This window comes from Rhizophagus irregularis, chromosome 25 (assembly GCF_026210795.1).
Source record: "Rhizophagus irregularis chromosome 25, complete sequence".
Lineage (NCBI taxonomy): Eukaryota > Fungi > Glomeromycota > Glomeromycetes > Glomerales > Glomeraceae > Rhizophagus > Rhizophagus irregularis.
Window position 1 is genome coordinate 1,465,257 of NC_089453.1, and position 17,765 is coordinate 1,483,021.

At 24.9% G+C, this 17,765-nt stretch overlaps 6 protein-coding genes across 6 annotated transcripts; 3 read left to right on the forward strand and 3 right to left on the reverse strand.

The window, feature by feature from the left end:
* Positions 1–165: 165 nt before the first annotated feature.
* On the reverse strand, positions 166–5,367 carry OCT59_016797 (uncharacterized protein; the record flags this gene model as incomplete). Its single annotated transcript, XM_025317526.2, has 20 exons — positions 166–424; positions 505–611; positions 684–771; positions 838–1,275; positions 1,345–1,705; positions 1,778–1,871; positions 1,945–2,086; positions 2,167–2,426; positions 2,494–2,628; positions 2,689–2,842; positions 2,916–3,016; positions 3,089–3,313; positions 3,375–3,632; positions 3,703–3,863; positions 3,941–4,160; positions 4,255–4,336; positions 4,415–4,518; positions 4,589–4,782; positions 4,878–5,112; positions 5,185–5,367. 20 exons carry the CDS (start codon positions 5,365–5,367, stop codon positions 334–336), a joined length of 3,633 nt encoding a protein of 1,210 aa, XP_025178098.1. The 3' UTR covers positions 166–333.
* A 1,190-nt stretch (positions 5,368–6,557) lies between these two features.
* On the reverse strand, positions 6,558–8,698 carry OCT59_016798 (uncharacterized protein). The gene is made up of 2 exons (XM_025332046.2): positions 8,130–8,698; positions 6,558–8,029 (listed from the first exon to the last, which is right to left on the reverse strand). The coding sequence occupies exons 1-2, from the start codon at positions 8,513–8,515 to the stop codon at positions 6,775–6,777; spliced, it is 1,641 nt and encodes a 546-aa protein (XP_025178099.1). The 5' UTR covers positions 8,516–8,698; the 3' UTR covers positions 6,558–6,774.
* Positions 8,699–10,829: 2,131 nt separating this feature from the next.
* Positions 10,830–12,241, reverse strand: OCT59_016799 (uncharacterized protein). Its single transcript, XM_025317527.2, has 4 exons — positions 11,772–12,241; positions 11,596–11,680; positions 11,466–11,526; positions 10,830–11,362 (listed from the first exon to the last, which is right to left on the reverse strand). Exons 1-4 carry the CDS (start codon positions 12,024–12,026, stop codon positions 11,137–11,139), a joined length of 627 nt encoding a protein of 208 aa, XP_025178100.1. The 5' UTR covers positions 12,027–12,241; the 3' UTR covers positions 10,830–11,136.
* Positions 12,242–14,001: 1,760 nt separating this feature from the next.
* On the forward strand, positions 14,002–14,541 carry OCT59_016800 (uncharacterized protein; the record flags this gene model as incomplete). Its single annotated transcript, XM_066145922.1, has 3 exons — positions 14,002–14,076; positions 14,140–14,320; positions 14,414–14,541. The coding sequence occupies 3 exons, from the start codon at positions 14,002–14,004 to the stop codon at positions 14,539–14,541; spliced, it is 384 nt and encodes a 127-aa protein (XP_066003659.1).
* Positions 14,542–14,758: 217 nt separating this feature from the next.
* OCT59_016801 (uncharacterized protein) lies at positions 14,759–15,208 on the forward strand (the record flags this gene model as incomplete). The annotated part of the gene is made up of 2 exons (XM_066145924.1): positions 14,759–14,773; positions 14,861–15,208. 2 exons carry the CDS (start codon positions 14,759–14,761, stop codon positions 15,206–15,208), a joined length of 363 nt encoding a protein of 120 aa, XP_066003660.1.
* A 712-nt stretch (positions 15,209–15,920) lies between these two features.
* On the forward strand, positions 15,921–16,534 carry OCT59_016802 (uncharacterized protein). Its single transcript, XM_066145925.1, has 2 exons — positions 15,921–15,951; positions 16,026–16,534. Exons 1-2 carry the CDS (start codon positions 15,931–15,933, stop codon positions 16,419–16,421), a joined length of 417 nt encoding a protein of 138 aa, XP_066003661.1. The 5' UTR covers positions 15,921–15,930; the 3' UTR covers positions 16,422–16,534.
* Positions 16,535–17,765: the final 1,231 nt, after the last annotated feature.

Genomic DNA, 17,765 nt, shown 5'->3' on the forward strand with positions numbered 1-17,765 from the left:
TAAAAAAAAAAAAGAAAACATAAAAAAGTCAAGATGCATGTGTAAATTATTTTCCTATAGAATTTCGAAGCAGATAATTATATAATACAATATTCTTAGTTTACGTATCTGATTAAATAAGTAATAGAGTAAGCAATGTCAAAAAAAAAAACTTGAAAATCAAATGATCCACATATAAGATCTACTTGTACTTGGGAAGATCTTTCACCTTTTATTTTTTATTAAATAACTATTATTTGGCACAAACAATATAATTTCTTTTATAAAAAATTACATAATTATCGCCAAAAAAAGATAATTATCGCCAAAAAAGAGTAATGCATAATATAATAATTAACTTGAAGATTTCAATACTGGTGGGTTTACACCTAATAATGGATACAATCTATTTCTAGTTTCTTTCAATTGTGATATAGGTTCATTCCTATTTACAAAAAATACGATTATGTTAATTATATATGTGGTAGTTTTTTTTTTATTTATTTATTTTAATAATAGACTTACCAATCGGTATTAGTTAATATTTCTTCAATTTCCAAGGATTTTTCATCATCTTCTTCAATAGATCCAGTAAGTGTCAAATATAATTGATCCGCTGTATTTCTTCGAATCTATATTAACAATAAAAATCATTATTTTTAATTTCATTTCTAAAGAAGTTTTTATTATAAATATGTTTTTACCTTTGGAAACTGATGAACTAATAAACCAAGTAATTGAAACAATGCCTTCTTTCGCACTGTACCATTTAAAGTAGTCATCCCGCAAAACCTAAAAATTCGATTTTTTTTTTCAATTAGGAATAAGGACCAAAAAGTTATAGCTTACATCACTTACACTTTCATACAAGCAGTCAACTTTTTAATATCTTTAGTTTTCACTCCTTTCTTCACACATTCAAATAATTCCAAAAAATTAAATTCATCCTTATTAGTAATCTTTTGTAATGTACCTGCCTCAAATAAGAAATCAACCACTTCTAATAATGGTACTAATATTCTATCTTGTTTCTCAAAATATTTTGCTAAATCCAATAATGATTTTGCAATATCTATTAATGATAATTCCGATGAAGATATAGTAGAAGAATCAGTTGGTAATAAATTAACATATTCAATTAATGTAGCACTTGAATATCGAACTAAAGATTCAGTCATTCCTCCAGCTGCAACAATCAATCCTGTAAGTAAATCAAATCTAAATTCGGGTATGACCAATAATTTTACCATTCTAGGATATAGTTCTGATGGGCTCGCCCAATGAATTTCTTCATCTCTAAAATAGAAATTTAACATTAATTTATGTTATCTCAAAAAAAAAAGAGAGAAAGGCTTTATTACTAACTTTGGCAATACTTTATGTAATTCATCTCTCCTTGGTATTTCAAACATCCAACTATCATCATTTTCTTTCTTCATATACAAAAGCTCCAATAAAATTTTACCAGCAGTAGATCTTACTCTGTCAATTCTCTCAACACTTTGTTTTAATAAGTTTTTAAATACTTTTATACTCAAATCATTATTCCACCATTTTGTACTTGAGTTTGAGTCCAATTTAATTATAAGTGGACCAAATTCTAATAATCCCATCATACTTGCTTCCCTTATCCAACTTCCAACATCTCCTCTAGAATCTGTACTATAATCCTCAAGTCCCATAAAATATGTATTAATTATTTTTTCATATATCTTTTCATTACAAACTAAGGATTGGAATTTAAAATATATTAATGAGGTTTTGATCAAAATAAAATTTAATATTAATTAGTTTTTACCAGTTTTAAAATCATTTCCTAAATTCTTTGCAATCTTTGTCACAGATAATATGGAATTTCTTCTAGTTTCAGCATCATTCCATACTCTTGTTTGCTATAATTTTTGAATGATATATTTTATAATTTTTGTCATATAAACTAATTCTAAGTATAAAAGGAACACAAACCTGTACAGTAGCGGATATTATTAAAGCATCAAGAGCAGGTTCTAAATATTCTTTAATATTTTTAAACTTAATCAAACCCAAAGCAAGTGAAAATCCTCTTCTTGCATATGCATTCTTTGACGGATTTATATGTCCTATATACGTATTAAAGGAATTAAGGACATTGAAATATAAATCTACAATTCGGTAACAAATTATTAAATATACGTAAATAAAGGATATTTTTCAATTTCCTGTCCATCAATTCCATACTCGGTTATAAGTGCTTCAACAGCATCAACAGCAATCTCTTGTCCATATTCATCTTTTCTTGATAGCAGATCATATACAACATTTTTCCATTCTTTCAATATATCATTATTAATTGGCCATCCTGCTTTTGCTAAACCTGCTATGCAATGTGTTGCTGCCTGACATGTAACTTCTGACCCAAAATCTGTAAACACATTTTCTGGTAATGATCCAATTATACTTGAAATTTGCTAAAAATCAAAGACCTTAATTAGTTATTACATTTTTTTTTTAAAAAAAAAAAATATTAATACATACAGTAATCAATAATTTATGCTTTTCGATCCAACTTTTATCGTTTCCTTGAATGGTTGACCATGCCAAACAAATATCTCCAACCGCAAATAACGCACCATGTCTAATTTGCGAATCAGGCGATAATGTTTGTGGTATCTAAAGAAGTTATTATTAAAATAAGATGATAATAAAATAAATTCATGCAGATTTACATACCAGTAAAGGTAGAACTTTGTTTATCATATAATCAAGATCAAGTCGAGTCAGTCTATTTAACGCCTTTGATGCTAATTCTCTCATAGGTTTGTCCCAATTTGTTATCGTTATCGTACTAAGATGGTCAATTAAATGATATCTATATTCTTCAAATCTAAAATAGTGACATATTAGATTAAAATTAAAATATAAAAAAAAAAATTAAATCAAATCCTTTAGATACTAACTCCGCGATCTTCTCGCTAATATTAAGAAAAGCATTAACCCTATTTCCTACGGCAAAATAATCAGCTTCAGTAATAATTTCAATACCATGAGGGAAATTTCCCTATAAAATAAATTAACAATTAATAGGGGATATAAATATATAAAGTATATAAAGTATTTAAAATCAATTTACCAGACGACCAACATTTTCTTGGAAAGCAGCACTACTTGCGCGTCTAACATTAACTTCCCGATCAAATACCGACACAACCACTAGATAATTTGCCAATTCTGGAACATGAGGTGCCAAAACATCTGGTGCGTATGCACGTGCAAATGACCAGCATACATAACATGCCGCATCTCTAACATGTGATCCAATTGAGTGTGCTCCACGTTTTAAATCAAATTTTAGTGCCTGAATTTAAGAATTATGTAAGATAATGACGTTTAATCTTCTCTTTAATTATTTAGCTCACCTTGCCAACCCAAGGAATTACTTCTGATAACCTTTCAGGTAATAACAATCCTCTTCTTGCCAATTCAGCAATGGCTAAACAAGCTCCATGCCAGGTATAATCTGATACTGCAGAAATTTCGAGTACATCATTACGCGTATAAGTATTTTCTGAAAATAATTCAAATAAAGATCCAATCACATCGTCAGCAAGTTCTTGAGGTAATCTTTGTGATAATCTTCCAATCCCTTTAGCAGCAGACCAACGTACAACAGTGTCCTGTAAAAAAAGGCTGTATTAAATTCTGCTTAAAAAAAATAAAGAGATAATTAATTATATAAATGATCACCTTATTACGTAGACCATTCAACAATATTTCAATTATTTCTTCAATTTGATCGGGTATTTCCTCTTCCTCTTCTTCACTATCTTTAAGTGATTGATGAACATTCGAGGGATCAATCCCCGTTTTATCCGATACTTCTAAATTATCTCTAAGGGATCTATTTCCTAGTAAAAATGATTAATCATCTAATAATTTAGAACATAATTAAATGAAACAGACATATTTTTAATCTGACACTAACCTCTTTGATATCTCCATGAAGCAACCTTAGGTTTCAAATAACATAATCCAAATCTTTGAGCCAATTTTACCGACATTTTCCTAACTAGAGTATTATTAGCAAACGTCTTATTTTCCTCAAGTATAAATAAACATGGCCAAGCAGTCTCAAGAGTAGGAAGCAATGTTTGCCTTTGTCCCAATTTGTAAATAGCACAAAGTGAAGTGAAAATTCCAGTGATCTATATAAAGATATAGGTTATTTTCGTAATATGTTCAAGGAAGATATTGTAAAATATATAAATTATGTTAATATATACTTTTAGAGGAACTTACCGTGAACACATCTGTAACCTTTTTAACTTCATCTCTTGCCCATTGAATATAATCCAACAAATAAGCTTCAGCTATATCTCGTCTATAATAAATTAAATAAGTATTAGATGACATAAACACAATTTAGGAATATTAATTGTTTGTTTTTTTTTTTTCAAACCTTGTCAATAATCTAGATAAGAGCACAGCTGCAGCATCTCTCTCTTTACCAGTGACTTTTAAATAAAACTTTGATAAATCAATTATATGATCCACTAAAGGAAACTAAATTAATCAAATTAATTAAATTATTGAGTAAATAAGTAAATATTAATTTATTAATTTATTAATTTACCTTTTCCTTTTTACCTTCACTTCCACTTGCTTTACTATCAACAGTTTTTAAATCAAAAGGTATAATACAAATAAGTGATAACCAAATCAATAAAACATATCTAGTTTCCCAAGCATTAAAATCCTTTGTATTTAAAACTACCAAAAAATAAAATGTAGGTTCTAAATCTGCTACTTCATGAGAAAAAAATTTTACTAAAGTAAAAAATTATAAAAATTAGCAATAATATTAAAAAAAAAAATTAAAATATTTTCAAGAAAAAAAAAATTTGATTTTTTTTTATAATTACAAATAGTCTTAAATCCACGAATTTTCATAATATAATACATAAGCATAAATAATCTTTGTATCTTAACTGGAACTTTAATAATATCTTTTGAACTAACAATTGATATGTTATTTGAAAGAACTAAGGACGCCGCATTAACCGATTTAATATAAGATCTTAATAATTCAATTATGGGTTTAACTATTGCTTCTAAATGAGGATCAAGTAAGTAAGGTTGTTCTTGATATGGATTAATCTAAAAAGTAAAGAGTCAAATGTTTATCAATCACATATTCATATATAATTTTTAATTTTTTTAATAATTTACCAAATTAATAGCTTTTTTTAAATTTTTTTCTTGTTCGACATCATTTTCCTTTGAAAGTTCTTCCTCATCCGATTTCAATAAAATATCTAATGATTCAAAAAATTCTTTTGATTGCATAAAATGCGAAAGTGAATTATTGGCATTATCAACATCTATATCAACGTTTGTTTCATCAAATTCCATGATTAAAATAAATTAAATAAATAAAGATTTGATTATGTTATTGTGTTTAGAAATGATGCAGAAGAGTTATTATATATGATTTGAACAATGACTTGTGTAACTTTTTTTAAGATAATCAAATTAGGATAAAGTTAGATATATTTCGATCAAAAAAAAAAGCACGGCAACAAATTTTCCCACTATAGAATGACAGATCATCATTTTGCATAAAAAATTTTTCTTAGTTGTCACGAAATTGAAGGTGATAATTATGAATTAAGTACAAGAAGTTAACTTTCACACCTTGAGAAAAAAAAAATAAGGAGAGAATATGGTAACGCAAGGCTTATTTTTCAAAACAAAGCATTCATCGAAAAAAGAAAAAAAGAAATTAATAACACTAAACAATTACTTTTATAAAACTACGAGTAAGAAACCTTGTCAAAATTAAAGGTTGTGTTACATACCCTTATTTTTATTGTTTCATATTTAGATTGTTATACAATTTGGATTAAAATTCCTTGTAATAATAGAGGACGGTTTATCCTAATGAATAGAACGGAAACACGGAATTAAGTTATGAGAATTAAGAATCATTAAGGCTGAAAAAAAAAGAAGGTAACAAAATTCTTGGATGATATCAAATAAAATGAAACAAACATAGAAACAAAGGTAACCCTCTTTTTAAGGATAAAGTCTTGTATCGAAATTCTAATGAAGAGAATGGTATCCTGCTTTGTGATTGTTATATGCATTTAGAGACAATGTTTAAACATTAAACGAAAGGAGACCAATCTTATCACGCTCCAGCGGGTAACTTTGCTGTCTTGGTTTCACTATTAAAGGAAGAAAGGCTTTAAAACAAGTTTGAAAATTCCAATTTTCACAATAAAACTCATGGGTCTCACTAATGATATAGTGCATTATGACATTGTTGTGATGTTTGTAACAATTACAATATTAACAAGTTCTTTTTATGGATTGGTAAATACTGTAACTATCGGAGTTTTCTTTTTAACTTGAAACTTTATTTTTTTAACTTTCCAAAATTTCGGTGAAATAATTCCGGTTCAACCTTACCTATTTGTTGGTATGACCCTTAAATTATAATTGTTATAATGGGGATCAACATCAGATTAACGTATCAGAAGTGCAGAAAAGTATTTAAAGTAACAATATAACAATCAATATATAACAATAATACACTGTATAATATATAAAACAATTTTTTATTTGACTGATTCAATAAATGATTTGTTACATGAAAGTTTCATAGTGGTTTGATTTGAAAGGGGTTTTTTTTTTAAAAAAAAAAAAAAGCTCCAATGATGGAATGTGCGAAAAAAAAGAGTAAATAATAAATTAATTCAACTAAACTTAATCAATAAGTTTTGTTAAAGAAAAAAAAAAGGGAGAAATCACCCAAATTTAACTTAATAAATTACAAATTAAATTGCAGTTAAAACCAGCTGCAAAAAATAAATCGGGTTTATTCCGAGGAAATATTTGTGCATTGCATGTAGTATTAATTTGAGAGGGAACAACCTCTATCATCAAATCATCATTAATCATTCTAACCTTATGATTACTTTTTGCTAAATGTAATCTTATTTCATAAAAAGAATAATGTTTTGGAGGATTTAAATTATTATCATAGTGATGACATAATTTACATTTAAAAATTCTTTTGTTACGTAAACCACCATAAAGGAAAGCTCCACGTACAGTTTCAATTGGAGCAGGATGATCTTTTAAATATTGAGCTTCTTCACGAAGTTGAGGAACCAAAACATTCATTAAAAATTCATCATCCCAAAGAATTCTTGGATCTTGATTCATAAAAGGTGGATTACGAAATGAAGGGCACCATGGTAAAAATTTTATCAATGAACTTTCAAAAATTTCATTGCATTCCATCCTCTTAATTAAATTATAATTTGAATCGTCGGAATCACTATTAGATTCTGAAGACGAACTCGAATTTCTTTCCATATCAATATCATCCATTGATTGATTACTATTTTGTCTTTGACGAGATTGTAAATGATCAATTTCAGGTCTTAATAATTCAAAGATTAATTTAATAATATCCATTTGACGAGTTTGAATAGCAACATCAATTGCCAAATTTCTTTCAATTTCTTGTCTTTGTAATCTTAAAAGAGTAGACATTTGTAAATATTCAGGAATTAATTTATTACGAAAACCAATCCAAGCACGTTTAGTAAAAGGACTAGTAGAAGTTGAACCCATAGCCTTATTATAAGTTAAACATTTATTTACAACAGACATCTTAAATCTTGGAAAACCGAATTCATTAGTTTCCTTTCTTATCAAATTATCAATAGTTATAACACGATCATTTCTTTTCCTTGAATTTTCCATAGTTTTTGACCAATATTCATTTTCATTTTCCAATTCTCTTTTAATAACTTCTTCCATTTTACTACGACCTTCTTCACGTTTTTTAATTATCCAATCTTGACGGTCTTTTAAACTTAATTCATTGAATTCATTATAAGCCTTATGAACATCTTGAATCCAATATAAATTGGAAGGACGATGTTTTATTTTTTCAGGTCCTGAACCAGCAGATCCAGTGATAAATGTCAATCCACTAACGATATCAATATCGTCAGGAACCGAATTTTGAGAGAATAAATGATATCTTATTTGATCCAATCTAAAAAAAAAAAGAAAGAAAGAAAGAAAGGAATAATATTAGAAAAATCTAAATAAAAATTGTAAAATTGAATTTAAATAATTTAAATATAATAAATTACCTTATGGTTCGATCTTCAAGACATTTCTTGCAACAACGTACGAGGAAAGCCCAATAAATTTTTCTAATTCTTGGTTTTCCACAAAATTGACAACCACGTTCAGAAATAAATTTAACATATTGAAGTTCGGTCATACCTTCAGGAGGAGGCATTTGAACGAAAGGTAAAAATGTGATACGAGAATTTTTCCAAATTTCTTTCGTGGTAAAAGAATCAGTAGAACAAAGATAACCATGAAATTGTTTAGAAACGCGTGCAAGAGAGATGAGATCGATGGGTGGTAAATATTGACAAATGTTTATAAAAATTTCAGGTGGAATTCTCGATGCAGTACTCATAACAGATGGTTTAGAATTGTAAGAATTGTAATATTCGTATTCCATCATTTTTAATTTTTTTTTTTAAAAAAAAAAAGAATTTTTTTTTTTTTGTTTAAAAAAATTTAGTCGTTTGTTTTATTTTTATATATAAATGAAAAATATTTCTTTTTTTTTTCTTTTAATAATAATAATAATAATAAAAAAAAAAAAAGAAAATATTATTCTTTTTTTAAAAAAATTTTTTTCTTTGAAGGAAAAAAGATTTTTAGCAGGAGTATTTATATTGTTTTGTTTTATTAATTCTCTTAAAGTCTAAACATGGAAGATAGTTTATGATTGACTTCTACTGTGTCGCAAATAACGTTATTGTTAAAACAGTTTTAGCACATTTCCTCCAGAATATCGGATCCTCAAAATCTAAATTGTTTTTGAATAAACTTTTTACAATAGAAATGAGAAATTTCATTGTCGGAAAAATTTTGTAAAAAGTTGATGGGTTTTGTCTTTGTGTATATATTATAAAACCGGTTTTGAAGTACAACATTGATGGTCAAAAAAAAAAAACCATTCTTACTATTGTTATTGAATTAAACCAACGTTTCACCCTTATTTATATGATCATATGCATTGGCGTGATAAAATATTTCTATATTAGAAAATTTAAGTAACCTAATAAGGTAATTTTTTTTTTCATATCCCAATAAAGTATTTAGGGGGGGGAGTGAATCTTTTTTGTTGTTTGTTCGTTTTGTAAAATTATTTTGGATTGAATGGAAAAAAAAATTTAGTATTTCTTAAATGAAAAATAACAATGATTTTCCGGTACCACTATTTCGAAACCTTTGTGAAAAAAAGTTCCTGGAAATTTTTTTTTTCGAATACCAAATTTGGAAATTTTACATTGATTGAATAGAATTATGTTTCATTTAAAACAAAGGACGACTTTCTCTTTGGATTTTTTATCTCGTTTTAAAATTTGTTACAAATCCAAATTTTTTACAACTTTGGATTCGGTTTTAATACTGTGGCAAATATGATTAACTTTTATGTACATAATGTACAAAAAGTGGAATTTTTTGGTTTTAAACTAAATATGGATACAACCGTTCAAAAGTGGCGGTGGTTTTGGCTGAGGATGAAAAAAAGTTTCGAATTTTCTTATTTTCTTATTAAAACCATTTCAATCATTTTAATCCCGTTAATGAACTTGTTTATGGAATGAATAAAGAATTTCTTTTTGATGAATTTCTTTTTTTTTTGATAAATTTTTTTTAGTATTAGTTTTTATTAATACTGTATATACAATATTAATATTATTTATTATATATTATTATATATTATTATATTATTTATATTATTTATTATTATATAATTGGTATGTAATTTTATGCAGGAGTTAAACTAATATCACATCCCTTTTGTATGATGATGTGATTATTATATGATGATACTGTAATATATATACAGTATATATATTATATATTATATATATATATATATATAATTCATAGTACCCGTACCGTAATACCTCCTGTAGTAAATCTAAAATTTTGGTTAAGGAATTTTTTTAACCGTTTTAAAAATCTTTTTTTACCATTTAACCTTAATATGGTTTTATACCAATCAAATTTTCGAAGTGTAAAAAGAATTTTATTTTAATTTGGTAACTTAATTCCGAATATATTTTAAACAATTGATTCTAACAAATTAAGGATCATATTATAATAATTATATGTTTAATCTTTTTTACTTTCTTATCTAATAATTTCCCTATTGATATAATTTATAAAATGTGGCTAGTGTGTAAACGTCACTTACTATTTTCGTTTTTGAATTCCGATTTTTAATAATAAAATTCCGATTTTAATATTTTTTTTAATAATAAATACCAATTTTAATATTTTTAATAAAAATTACCGATTTTAATAATAACAATTGTTAAACTGAAATAATAATAATAATAATAATAATAATAATAATAATAATAATAATATGTGATATAATTATTATTATTATTATTATAATAAAAAATTATTTTTAAAATTAACCCGAATTTAACCGAATGAGGCGAATGAGGCACAGTAATTAAAAAATTCCAAATGCGTAATTATTTATTCATGATATCATATAAAGTATATTTTCTCTTTAATCCCTATAAAATGACATTTCAATAAGATGATAACATTCGTTTATTACGATTTCCTAAAAAAAGAATGAATAAAATCCAATATCTATATAAATACAACCAAATATTCAAAAAAAAAATTAATCATGAAAAAAAAACCAAAAAAAAATCACTACTCAAAAATACCAAATATCTCCCCAATGTAATTTTGTAATTTTGTAATTTTGTAATTCTGTTAATTTTGTAATAATTATTTTGATAACTTTTTGTGATTTTTTTAATTTTTTAATTTTAAAAATTTTGATAATTTTGATAATTTTATAATTTTGTAATTTTTTTTTCTTTCAAATAATCAAATAACCCTTAAACACTTTTTTTAAAAATTAAGTAATAGTTATAAAAAAAAAAGTATTCTTCATAATTGATCTACAATGTTCTTTCTTCGTTGATTATTTATTTACCTGTTTTCTAACTTTGTTACTCGTCCCATTTTCTTATATATTTTAACACAAACCTTAAAATATAAAAATTATTATTTATTACATAATGGTGATGAATTATGTCATTTCTCAAAATTCCATGCTGATTCATCGGAAACACTTCTTAATAAAGTAACTACTTCTATCACGGTTGAATAATTACTTTCAAATTGAGGAATAAGGGCGAAAGCAAATAACCATCCAATACATGATAATGCCATGATATGTATAATTGCACGAGCATAATCAAAATCAAGAATATATAATATAGTATGAAAAATTCGAAGAATTGTATATATGACGGAAAAACTAAAATAAAATAAAATAAAATAATTTATTAATTTATTTAATTATTTTAATTATTAAATCATCCATATTTTAAAATTTTAAATTATATTAAATTATCACAAACCTTGTCCTATATGTTGATGGTACTTTATTTAATGTTGCAACAACTACTGCCGTAAAAAATACTACAAGAAATTAAATTAGATATAATATTCGATTTTAAAGGATATATTTACAAATAATGTGATAACTACCAGGAGAATTTTCTAATGCAACTTGATGTGCCGCTGCCACTCTACCTAATGCACCTTTTAACATTGATTTATAAAGTCTCGGTTCCTATCATGTAAAATAATAATAATAATAATAATAAGCTTGTGATTATGGTCCCACAGCACTTTATATAATATATAATTATTTTAATACAAACATTATTATCATATCCATCTTTTAAACCAGCAGATTGTGCTAATACACTTAAAGATGCGGTTATTACATACGTCCAAACAAACATAACGCCAATCATAACAAACGGTACGTCTTTTCGTAAAAAAAAGTAATGTAAAATTGGAAGAACAAAGTCTTCAACAAGTTGTAACTGTTGTATTGCAGCTGTAGCCAAAAAACAAACAGGCGAGAAAAGAATTAAGGCCAAAGTGACGTCTTTCGGTGAAAGTTTCGTCATATTTGACCTTTTTCTTCTACTCGGTCTAGAATTTCTCGTTGATTGCTGCACTTTGATTGTTTTAATTTTGAAAAAGAGAAAAAGAAAATTTAATTTTTTTACCAAAAAAATTTTATAATACTAAATAAAATAATATAAAATTTTCTTGTAAAAAAAATCAATAATATATTTAAAGGGTTAAGCGGAAAGAAAGTGAGAGGAATATCACTGTGGATGGAAAAAAAACAAACAAATCATTTAAGGGTTTAATCATTCCACAAACTTTATATATACTTGGTATGGGAACGCAACTAAAATTAATGCAGCAGGTCATACCAAATTTTTGAGGATCTTTCCAGTTTAAGGAAAAGCAATAGAAACTATATTGTTAGTACCCCAGTAGAAATTATACACGGGTACCAAATATTCAATTCTAAGTAATTAGTGAAAACTTTTTTATTTTCTTATGGCTTTTGAGCGGGAGATTCTCGTGGCTTGGCCGCGTCATAGTTATTTTAATGGAAAAGTAGTATCAGGTAATTGCGCTTTATAAAAGTAGTTACACAAGCTAGCAATTAATTAAAGAATATATATTAGAATCGGAACATTAGATAGAGATTGTTATCAATAACGATCTAATTTGATGAATCATTAATTTAAATGACAATAAAAATCTTAATAACAATAATAATGAACATTTTCTATTTAGTAGAAAATACAATTACATAATGGCAACATCGTTCTCTTCAAAAAAAAAAATATATCTTGTTAGTTAAATGATTCTAACTTCATCTCATCGTTTTCTTTTAATTATCGGCGTGGTAGACAGCTAATGCAAGTAAATCTTAGAACTTCTCAAACAAAACTTTAAATTACCTACATTACTCTATTAGGCCGAAGTAAACATGCATGAAATAATGATTACAATCATGCATATTGCAGATCTGCTTTTCATGCACTGTAAAGTCATAAGCTCATGATTGGTGCAAGGAACATTGAATAATTGAAAATTAGAAATACATATGTTCATTCAAGATGCGCAATTAAAATGCAAGAAATTAATTGAATGGGATTCTTATAAATTATAATCGGTCACTCAAATTAGGTAAAAAATTTCGAAATTATTACTCAGTTGTTAGGACATTTAAAGACCGGGGAGATTCGATATTTAAAAGAAATTATCAAGTAGAGATTCCCAAGTAATTATGAAGTATATACAATTTCATTGGAATGATTCACATTGTAATATTACCCTATTTGGTTGGTTTAAATAAGAAAATCATAAATCAAATAAATACGTTAACTTATGGTATTGATGAACAAGATTACGTATGCCATTTAAAATTCCTTAATATGTAGCACTTTAAAAAGTTTAAAAAGTTAAATTAGGATTTCTTGAATGAGTGGATACAGTATGTATGGAAACCCATATACAAAAGCTGTCGATATGTTGAATTTTGGAATTTTAACATTACATAATATTTCTCTTAAAATTATAAAAGGAACTATGTTTGAGAATGTTGGATTAATGCATGAATAGATTGAATAGTTTTCGAGATAATGATTCTCAAAAAAGGTCTGAATTAACATTTAATTTGATGTGTAAAAAAAGATGTGTAGTTCAGGTAATTATAATTTATTTTTACTTTATTATACTTTTTTTATCTATAATGTATATTACTAATGCTACAATTTTACATTTAATCCCAGATAAGAAATTTCTTTTAGCTATTGAGTTTATTCAATTCTGTGCCACAAGTGGCGAGTAGTAGGTGGCGAATTAAGAAAGTTCATTCGAAAATCGAAATCATCATCGCAAATTTGCAACCGGTTAAACAGGTTTAAAATCATTTTAGTCATTGGATGTGTGTTTAACCAAAAAAAACCGGTTAAAATCCGAGTTTAAAACTGGATTTTGGCGTAAAGTAAGTACATCAAATTCACTTTCGACTTTTTAAAATATCGTTTTTTCAACTAATTCACCAGAATTTGTACAATGAATATTGTAGTTTTTTTTATTTTTTTCATTTTATTTTCTCCAAAAATTGTTTCGTCTTGGAATGAAAAAGAGGTAAATTTTGTGATAATCAAATATTTTTGAATTCGAATTTATTTCTTTATTATATTAAAATAGCACTTGCAGTTAAAAGACGTTATACAAGAAGCTTCCGCAGAACTTGACTTCTTTATTGAAAATATTTCTTCCTTCATTATTTACAATATATTATCCGATATCAGAACTTTTACTGGTTCTAGAAAGATTCAAATACAATTCTGGAAATATAGTACTATTAAAGTTGAGGGAGTAAATAAAAGTGATGTATTAAATAATTTGTATACTAAAAATCAACTTTATATTCTTAAAGAATTTCATAATGATATTGGAAATTATTTGAAAAAAAATTTAGGATCAGGATTAACATGGAATGTTAATGTATATCCTAACTATATTGTTGTTGAAATAACTTATAATACTGATTTTAACGCAATTAAATATTTTTCCAAGAAACTTAAGAAATTTGGTGATGAGTTATGAAAATATATAAACTACATATCATGTATGTAATTTGTAAAATATCAAAATGATTATAATTAGTTTCTCGTCCAATAAAAGTCGCTATAAACGGTAAAGTGATTATCAAACCAACCATTCGAGGGATGGTGAATACGAAATAGATAAATAGATCCAATTTCAAGTGAAAATTTTTCACACGCTTTTCTTTTCTTTTTTTTATTTTCTCAAAAAGGAAAATATGTCAACAACTGAGGTAGGAATTATTTTTCTTTTTTCTATGACAAAAAAAAAAAAGTTATTTCATTCTTCCGCCTAAAATACTTGATTGATATTTAAATAGATCGAAGCCAATATAAAAGAAGCATCCGTACAACTTGATCTGCTTATTGACAATTTTTCGTCCTTTTTATCAAATAGAATTTTATCTAATATCCAAACTTTAACTCCGCCTGAAATAATCGTAATCGTATTCAGACATGATTTTTGTAATCAGCAAGGCTTATATGTTAATAATGGATTTAATATTCTCAAAATATTTCATAATGAAATTGGAAAATATTTAGAAAAAAAATTTGAACATGTAGGATTAAAATGGAATGTTTATATTGAATTACCAACTATTAATGTAGAAATAATTTATCACATTGATTTTAGCGCAGTTACAAAGTATTCAAAGAAATTGAATTGATGAGTATTGAACATAAAATATTGTAGATGAAAAAAATATGCACAAAAGTCCTATTATATATAACCAATAAATTTTTAACCAACTTTGATGTTAGAAAGTTTAATAATTATGAAGAACATACTTTATATTAAATATTTATTTAAAAGAATCTGGTTCTAAAATTACTATCTTAGGACTTACGCGTAACTCGACCTTTTAAACTTAAAAGTGGACACAGCAATTGGCTATGTATACTTTACAACCTGATTTAATTTTTAAATAGTACTACTGTTTCACATAATATAAAAGTAAATTTATTCAAATTTACGTAAAATTATATAAATTTGCATTTTCATTTTTATATAATGGATTTATAAAGTATTCGGTGATGAATTTTATTTCTACGGGTAAAGTGATTATAATGTTTCTCGCTCAGATAAAAAACTGTTCTTTAGAAAGATGTTTCAATTAGGTGAGATTTTGCTACAAGTTTAGAAGCGATGGTCCGTTTTTTCTTAAATATGAAAAAATCATTTTATTTCTAATAAAAAATATTATTTCATCTTTACACGCTCTAAACAATCATTTCCATTATTGTACTAATAATAGGCAAAAAATTAGGGAATGGTGATTTAATTATTCTACGATTTAGCTAAAAATAGATAGATTGTCTAATTGTTTTGAATTTTTTAAAAATATGCTATATATACGTGTCTATATTTTTTTTAAAAAAAAAAGAAAAAATGCCATCCTCAAATGCAAAGGTAAATTTAATAGTTTAATAAATCTTTGAAATTCACTCAAAAATGACTGAAAATTTAAATCAAATTAAAAATAGAATCCACAAATCGAAGCCGCTATGCAAGAAGGGTCCATGCGACTTGATTCACTTATTGAAACATTTTCATCATTATTATCAGAAAATATCAAAACTCTTATTCCATCTGAAAATATTAAAGTTGAATTCAATAAATATTATCGACAACCATCACTCACGATTAATGATGTTCAGATTGATAATAGTGAATTCGATTTGTATTCTAAAAATGGATATTATATTATTAAAGAATTTCATAATGAGATTGGGAATTATTTAAAAGAAAAATTTGAAGGATTGGAATGGAATGTTAATATATTTCCAGTAATTGTTCATATAGAAATGATTTATAATATTGACTATAATGCAATTAGAAAGTATTCAAAGAAAATTGGTGGCGCGGCGGAATTAAAATAATTTGATTTTATTCTTTTATTTACACTATTTTAGATCAAACATACAAATATAATTCCAATAATAATAATAATAATAATAAAACTTAAATACGTAAGTAAATTTCTTCATTATTATATTTCTTCATAAGAGTTAAAATTACCAATTTCATAAGATTTTTAATTATTTGGATATGATCTATTTTCATAAGAATAAATTGAATTTCGCATAACACCACATATAGGTTGTATATCACACATATTTGTAATAAGAACAAAAAATGTTTATATATTAGTTTATACAGTATATAATAATATTTGTTTTTTTGCATAAATATCAATGTACAGATTTATTCTTAACTAATATTACATTATAGTAAGGAATTTATCTGAAATCATAAAATTTAAAATCCTTGTATTTCATAATTCTGATCTAGTAAATAAAATTTATTAAAATTATTTTTATTAGCCAGATAATTTAATAGATTATTTGAATTTCATTAAATCATCTGATTAAAAAATAATTTGCAAAAATTTTATTATTGGATATTAAAATAAATAAGTAATGTAAATTACATAAAATATTGTTTATTATATTTAATATATAATGAAAATTAGCATTTAAACTTACTACAAAAAGAATAATAAAATATTGATTTTTTAAATTAGATAATATATTATATACAGTAAATAACAACTAATAAAAAAAAGCTTGAATTAATAGAAAAAATAATTATAATAATTAATAATAATAATAAAAGAAACTATTTAGTAATAGAATATCTTTTTAACATTATATATAATCTCATATTATATCTTTCAATTAGAATAATAATTAACCATTATTAGAAAAGCAAAATACCTTTATAATTACAAAATATTAAAGAAATAAATATTTCAAATTCACTTTATTAAAAATTTCCTTTTAATTAAAAACTTTACAATTGATACAAATTGAATTTATTATTTACTAATAAAACAAATATTCAATATTTATCTTAAAATTTATTTTAGTTAATAGATGTTACTTTTAAAATAATTCCCAACAATATTTTACCAATTATATTATTTATATATCTGTTAGTTTAACAAAATTGAAAATACTTCTTTTTTATTAATATCAAATAAATTGGAGGAAATCTATAAATAATTATTTGAAGAATTAGTTAATATTGTAGTAAAAATCAATATTAATTTTAACTGATTTTAAATAAATATTTATTAATATATTATATATTTTTTAATATTAATAATAATAAAAAATGTTTTTTTTTTATTTAAGACAATCTGAATAGTAAAAAATTTTATTATATATAATATAATATTATTTATTTGCTTTAGCATTTTTTTATTATAGAAAATTTTAAGT